Here is an 8,501-nt window from a genome sequence, read left to right on the forward strand (position 1 = left end):
TATATGTAGCCTAGATAGTCGTCAATTATATCTATACAACAATGTGATCTGAATTATTTGGTACAATATTAATACAAAAAGACAACCACTTCCATCAAACTTGCACTATGACACTTCTATACAAGGGAATATTTCAGGGCTATTATTGTTTTTTTTTTAATTTCATATGAATTGCTATGGAATTTTTATCAAAAGCAATAAAATCAAATAAAATATTTCAAAATATGACATTGATAAAGTTCCATTATCATATTAAGAGAGTATTAATATATACTGTATAATTCTGAATATAATGCGCAGGCATGTATAATGCGCACCCCTTCCTAGACACCAAAAGTTATTAATACATTAGTCACTTTAAGGTAGTAAAAGTCAGAAGTATTTCAAATCTAAATTAAAAAGCAGTAAAGATTGAGGGACAGAATTAGGCCTACTATTTGAATTAAGGTTTAAACAGAACTGACAGCAAGCATACATCCCGAATTTGTTTGGCCAAGGTAGACGATCCAGCCTCAACCAGTGGTTCCAATGTATCTACATATACAGAGAAAAAGTTTGGCTTTATTATTGTAAGAAAAGATGACTATATCATATCATATGATTAGGTAAATTAGTAATATTTTCAGACTTACTCTTATTTGACCTCAGTTTGCATTTATATTCATTACTTCTTATAGTTATCATATAGATAAAGAAATCACACAAATATTGTTTTTACAATGTCTTAAGCAAGAAAAAATGTTACTTTTTGTGAAAAGCAAATTTCACACTTTATTCGCCATAAGATTGTTTGTAATGTAAATTCTTTTATTTGATGTTTTCATGGATAAGTGTTTCAAGATTTTAAGAAAAATCTGTTTACACATTGAAATTTTTGACAGAAATATAGTAAAGAATCTACTAGAATCTAATAGACAACTAAAGAAGAACAGTGTAGTATAATAATAACCTTTTTTCTTTGTATTGTCTCCTGAAAAATTGTTGAAAAAAAACAATCAAAAACATTCTTTTTTATCATTATTTTTCTAAATCCAAATTTGTTACTTATTATTGTGGAGTCTTAACTGATTAAAGGACTGACATATGCAAAAGATATTTGAGTTTTGAGATGAGTGAAATCTCCCCAAAAATTCATAAAAAATGGACATACCTCCTACTCGAGCCAGATTTTTAGCCATGACGAACGATTTCCTTAATTTCTTCCTTAAAATAGAAAAAAAAATGTTGCAGAAATTGTTATTTGGTTTGGTGATTTATTGGATAATGCTTAAGTTAAAGATCAATACTTCAGTTGTATTGACAACAATAGAAACTTTAAGAATAGAAAATTCAAATAAAAAAATACCTTTTTTTTTATTTTCATTAATTACAGGGACAGAGGCGCCACTTTATGGGGTTGATTTGAGTCTTTTATAGGTGTAAATAAACTTCAGTACTAGAACTGTACAGAAAAGGATGGATATGGATTTTAAGGCTCAAATTACGACTGTGAGCTGAGAAAGCGATTACCAAATGGCTTGTTTCTGAGACTAAAGTAGACCCATCAGATAAAATGGTGCACCTGTCCATTTAAAGACTTTAAAGCATATTGGTACCCAACTCACCATAAAAAGATAACCCTACCCACTACCATAATCCTTGTACATGTATTGGAATTCAAATCAAAAAGAAAATTGTTTTGAAAATGCAGAATTTTGTTCTAAATGGATTCACACCTGAAGTTAAGTAGTGATATTTAAAAAAAATCACTAAACTACAAAAAAGACCAAAACCTCTAAAGACTATCCACTACTATTTCACACAAGAATAAAAAATATAAAATAGAATAAATATATGAAAGTTGTGCTATTCTACATGTGATACCTAAGTGAGACCGGTTCTTCTTCTATAATTTCTTCCCTGTAAAAACATTGTATTTATGGCACTTATTTTACTGTAGACATATGATTCAAGTAGCTATGGACAACTTCAAATCAAAAGGATATAGCCGTCTAAATATTTGCTTTACCACCTAATAGAGTCTGATTATAGCTATCTGTATCACTTTTCAGAATTATAATCTGACATACAGTTCTCAAACAATTGAATAAAATCTTGCTGTGAGTATTTAGACTGACAGAGTCATAACTAACTTTTCACATACAGATAGATAAGTGAAACATGATATCATCAGTCATAACTGAACTTGAGAATGTTAATGATCCCCAATAAGTGCTGACAGTCTAAAATTCTGTTTTATTGATTTGCAGGAGAACTGAATGTCAAAATCTTAATTCAGAAAAGGATTACACACAGCTGAAACTGAAATTTCTTCATATTTTAACAACTATATCTCTTTAACATAAACATTAATTATTTTTCTCAATGATCACAGACGAAGACCAGCTGTCAAAGTAGTCACATTAAGTTACACCTATACATACAAGTCGGACTAGTACATACAAGATATGCTCAATATAATCATTCTACTTACTCTGATGATGTGCTACTCAATGTTCTATCCCTTTCTAACATTCTACGGAATCGTCTTTCAGTTGTACTAGGTCCTTCACGTTTTGGTTTAGGTTTCTCACGATAAAGAACTAACTTAGTCTCATCTATTAAATTTCTCTGGTCCACAATACGAGAAGCAGGTCTTCGGATGTCTGCACCAGGTAAAGAGAAAGCATTGGAGTATCTTGGAAATTCCTTATCTTTGCTCTAGAAAATATATCATGTTTCATTTGTAATACTGGGTAAATAATACATACCGGGTAAATAATACAGACAGGTCCTGTTTAAATAATACATACCATGTAAATAATACATACTGGGTAAATAATACATACCATGTAAATAATACATACCAGTACTGGGTAAATATTACATACTGTTATACTATTATACTTAACAGGTATGTGTATAACACCAGCAAAAGAGTGTATTTCAACTAAAACTAGAGCTCTTTTTTTTTGGCTTGTTTGGGGAACATCTTTGTAGACTGGCTTGGCTCTTCAAAAGCTGTGGATATTTTAGGGAGATAAGCATTTACTGACAGGAGCTAAATTTAGGAGCAGAAACCATTACATTTTTCCAATAGTTTGTTTGGACCAACTTTAATACTATATACTAGTATCAGTATTTGATCAGTATATAGTTAACAATTAATTTACACTTAGAAAAATAAGACTTTTGAGCAGGGATTGCAATCAGTTGTATTATGCCATGCACTGTCCAATGGTGAACATTCTGCCATTAATCTATTTTCTACAGCCGTCTGCTTCTTTTTATTGCTTTTTAAGTCTCACAGCTTAAATGATGGGGCAAATGGGTAATAAACAATTTCTATATTATATGCCATGATCTCAAAAGCTCTGTATTGTGGAGGAAGTGCCTAACTCATGTTGCTATGGCAACTCATACCTAAAATCAAAATAACTCACAGTCCTGGTTATAGGTAATACTTCTGGTGGTGGTATTGGTTTAGGATAGTATACCATCTTAGTTGCTCCTGCTTTCCCACCTCGTTTAGTTGGTACAACAGCTGGTAAAGCGAATGTATCTTGTGTTTTCTTACCAGATCCTTGACTCATCAGTTTATTGGTTGTGACTGTAGTATCACCATTTTGAGCTGTAAGTGATAATTATAACTTATTTGAATATATAAAATATATTAGCAAAAGTTGTCTATTTTATGATTAAATCTTTACATGCTGGAACACTAAGATCAACAATGACCACCAGACATATCCAATTTGAGTATTCATAGCAATTAATGGAAAAGCAACTCTTGAGCTTTCACATGAAACAATTGTTATGAGGTTTTATTTTCCTCTTCACAATAAAGCAAATTATATATCGTCAGACGTGAAAAAAATTTTGATTTGACTTGCAACACTCGAAATGGACAATTTTTTGCACAATTTTCATTTTTAGAACTTTGAGAGGATATTTGTTTTTTGTTTCATCTGATCAAAGAAAATTTGCTACCATATACCTTGTTTATTAGATGGTAAAACTGACAGCATAGCAGCATCATAAACTTTAGAATACATTTTCTTTAACTTGACAGCTAATTTATCTAAAGCTATCCTCTAGATAAACAATAACACAAAATATAATTAAGAAAGCAGAATTTAAATATTATCTTGGAGGACTTCAACTAATAGGCCTGCTTTATATTTGCCACAATTCAGTCTCCAAAATTTCTTCTAATATTAGAAATAGGTAATTTGATATCATTTAAACAAGTAAAAATCTATATGAAAGCCTATATTCAAAGCTTAAAATCAAAGGTAAAGTTAAAATATAACAGAAAGCTTACATGGATATCTTTAATATCACTTCCTCTTCTTCTCATTCTCCAAGGAAGATCATCATAATCACTATCCTCTATAATACATAAAATATTAAATCACTATCCTCTATAATACATAATACATAATATAATATTCAATGACTATCCTCTATAATACATAATATATTAAATCACTATCCTCTATAATACATAATATAATATTCAATCACTATCCTCTATAATACATAATATATTAAATCACTATCCTCTATAATACATAATATAATATTCAATCACTATCCTCTATTATACATAATATAATATTCAATCAGTATCCTCTATAATACATAATATATTAAATCACTATCCTCTATTATACATAATATAATATTCAATCACAATCTTCTATAATACATAATATAATATTCAATCACTATCCTCTATAATACATAATATAATATTCAATCACTATCCTCTATAATACATAATATAATATTCAATCACTATCCTCTATAATACATAATATAATATTCAATCACTATCCTCTATAATACATAATATAATATTCAATCACTATCCTCTATAATACATAATAATATATTCAATAACTATCCTCTATAATACATAATATAATATTCAATCACTATCCTCTATAATACATAATATAATATTCAATCACAATCCTCTATCATACATAATGATATCCTCTACATCATAATATATCAAATCATCATCAAAACAACATTTGGAAAACCAAAATAACTCACCTCTTTCAATAAAACAACCAGGTATAGCCATACCAAGATTATGATAAGATAGGGGGTCATTATCAATTAATTCATTGAAATAGTCTCCTAGATCAAGTCTATGATGTTCTGACTTCCAGTAATCTCTTGCAGCATCTTCTTCTACTGTACAAACAAACCCTGAAATAATACAAACTGTCTTCATAATCAAAACTAGTTGTGTACCAGGGCTGCTGATATTTTTGCCAATATCACATGTTTTAATGACCTGTCATAATCTGATCCCCAGGAGAAGCGCACTATTCATTTATTGACAAAACAGAAGTCAACATGTCTATCATTTTACTTTTGAAGAATGCTGAGAATTAGAATACACCATACCTCCAAACAAACAAATAAACATTTGCAAATCAAATGGACTAATGTTTTTAATGTTTGTTTTCCAAAAACTAAACGCTCTAGTCAGTCTTGCTTCACCTGTCAAATAGCATCCTCACTTTGATAGAGTATCCATTTTTGATCAAAAGAACTCTGAATGCTCATAATCTGCTTCTAGATATATCTAAATGGCCCAAAGAGGAATTAAACTTTAAATTTGTCAATTGCTAACTGCAGTCATGAAAATTTATAACACCAATCTTTTGATCTGATTTTTTTAAAATAATGATTTGAAAATAAGACAAAATACAAAAACAGTACCTTTTCTGTTTGGTTTGGTATTAAGAGAATCAAAAGCTGATACTTCTGTTAAGAATGTAGGAGAAGCTGCTCTCTTGTTATCATCATTAGATTGGTCTCTGTTAATACTTGTTGATTGTTTTACTAAAGAAAACTCTGTATTATCTGCCTCAATCATATCTGTAGTTTTCTTTTCTGAAGGCTAAAAGAACCAATAAATTACAATTACAGAAATAGCAACATGAAATGGGGATTGTCATACCATATGCCCTGCTGGAAATTTTGTCAGGGCAAAGGAAAAGACTAATTCCATGTCAGACACTCTTATATACATTACCATCTGGATAATCTGTTAAGATATTAAAGCTATATGTGTCGTTTTAAGTCCAGTGGCAGAGCCAGGTTTATGTCAGAGGGGGGGTGAAATACCTGAGGTTTCCCAAATTTCTAACAAAGTAATGATATTTTGCCCATGCCTTTGGGGCTGCGGATGGGGGCGGGGAAGCCCTCTGACCCCCCTTGGCTCTGCCACTGGTTAAGTCACAAAAGTAGATGAGTTTTGAGCTCTGCATGCAAGGGTTGGATGACCTTGAATAAGTCATCTCTCAAAATTATTCAGCTCATAATGGGTGCAGAATTCTCACAAAGAGAAAACTGATATTATTTCTATGGCATTTAGAAATTAGAAAAAATTTCTTTCCATTCATACCAAACAAAAAGAATTGTTGTTATAAATACCTCTCTTTCCCTATCTTTCTCAGAATGATCTACTTCTTTATCTTGTTCCTCAGAATGATCACTTTTATTATCTTCTTCCTCAGAATGATCCATTTCTTTATCTTCTTCCTCAGAATGATCAATTTCTGTATCTTGTTCCTTAGAATGACCATGCATATCATCTTGTTCTTCAGTTTCCTCTGTAGTTACTCTAGCAATAACAGAATCGGTGCCAATTGCATCTGCAGTACCATGTTTAGGGTCTGATTCACTAGGATAAGTAATTTGGTCAACTTCAGGTAGTTGATTAGTATCTGAAAGTTTCTCATTATTCTCTAAGGTTTTTTCACTTTCCACACTATTGATTGTTACTTCTTTTTTAGGTGTTTTACTCTGAAAAATTAATGATTATGCTTTGATAAACTGTAGCTGTAAATGATTTTGACACATCTAATTATAATGAGATAGTCCAAAAAATCATGAAGTTATTTGTGCTTAAAGCAAATGAAAATCAAGGAGGAAATTTCATCACAGTAAAGTAAATTGACATGTTTTGTGATCAAAGTTAAAGTTACTAAAAATGTCAATTTTAAGAAGGTGCTAGGAAAAATAAAATCTGTGGAAGTCATGTCAAATACGTTTATAGGACATCATCAGATTGACATTAATGAGGTAAGATTCTTATCCCTTTCTTTACTACAGCTGTCACTAAACCTAAAGGGGATGCTCCCAATTTTAATTACGAAGTTTATTGTAAATCTATGTCAAAATTCTTAAAACTCCTAAATTTAAATAACTGAATTTCGATAAATATAAGCTTTACACACAAAAGTTGAAAGTTTACCGTAATTCTTTTTCGTCCACAAAGTTCACCCATCTTGTCTTCTAACCATATAACACGTTTTCTAGCTGCATTTATATCACCATGATTCTCATATAGAGCTGTATCTAAATCTGCTCTAGCATAAACTAGCTCTACATTAATCTTTTCCATTACCTACAGTTAACAAAGCTTTATTTAAGGGGGCATAGTCATTTAAATATTTGTTTTCCAAGTTGATAGGCCTCCAATTCAAATGTCTTTAATAATTTTGAGAAATTGTTAACCATATCCCTTTAGAATGCTTTGACTTATTGAATTAGTGTAGGATAAAAATTATAGGTGAACAAATCTATTTCAACTCTTCATGACTGCTTTATGAATCATTCCTTCCCTGATTGATACATAAATTACAAGACATGTTGTTTTTTAAATGCTCAAGGTAAGTGAAAGTTAATCACTTTCTTTTTGTTGTGTTTTATTGAAGTAGCTCTCTTTATGCATTCAAAACGCTTCTTCTAAAATTTCTTTGTATCAAAATGTTTTACCTGCAGAATCAGAATTTGTTTTTCTAAATTCTTTTCTATTTCTTCAATTCTATTTTTCTTTTCTTGAACATCTTCAGATTTTATATGTTTCAACCCTTTTACAGCCATTTTCAAAAAATCTTGACAGTGTTCAATATTTTTTACCTATTATAAAAAAACAGCAATTAAGCATTAAAACATGAATGAGTTATAAAGGCAGGGTCTAAGTACTCCTTTGCATAACAGTTTTTTGAATTTATGTTTGATATAAATGAAATCGAATTTACATACTGGTACTTCTTTTCTAAGGAATAGCTGATAGAGATAATGAAGATCTACAGTGTGCAATGAGGGAAATTTACCAGGACTATTTGATTACCCCACTCATTTTTTTTTTCATTTCCATCCATTAAGTTATATTTAACCTGAACAGTTTTGTAGCACACTATAAGTTTAATCCAAGTCAGCATTTACAACCTTCATCACAGACTTAAGTGGTTAAATAACACAAAGGTAGGCTACAATCAGCACTGTTTGAAACCAAGGCAGATCCGAGGGCTAGCTAGTGACAAGGGTCACACTCACTGAGCCATGCTGGATTTAGTACAGAAAAAGTTTTTCACCTGCTCTTTCATTAAGATGTCTGATCTATGTTGTATTTGACATTTTACTTTCAGTGGTTGGTTTGGTTGCCATATTGATGATTTAGACCTGTTCAATACTTCAACTTTCGCCAT

The 8,501-nt window shown here is 30.7% G+C and overlaps 1 protein-coding gene across 1 annotated transcript; it reads right to left on the reverse strand.

Moving 5' to 3' along the window:
• Window positions 1–764: 764 nt before the first annotated feature.
• Window positions 765–8,501, reverse strand: LOTGIDRAFT_174088 (hypothetical protein; the record flags this gene model as incomplete). Its single annotated transcript, XM_009052426.1, has 12 exons — window positions 765–970; window positions 1,151–1,203; window positions 2,474–2,700; window positions 3,423–3,610; window positions 3,977–4,073; window positions 4,304–4,371; window positions 5,044–5,202; window positions 5,722–5,902; window positions 6,439–6,810; window positions 7,262–7,414; window positions 7,786–7,929; window positions 8,388–8,501. The coding sequence occupies 12 exons, from the start codon at window positions 8,499–8,501 to the stop codon at window positions 765–767; spliced, it is 1,962 nt and encodes a 653-aa protein (XP_009050674.1).

This window comes from Lottia gigantea (assembly GCF_000327385.1).
Source record: "Lottia gigantea unplaced genomic scaffold LOTGIsca_182, whole genome shotgun sequence".
Taxonomy (NCBI): domain Eukaryota; kingdom Metazoa; phylum Mollusca; class Gastropoda; family Lottiidae; genus Lottia; species Lottia gigantea.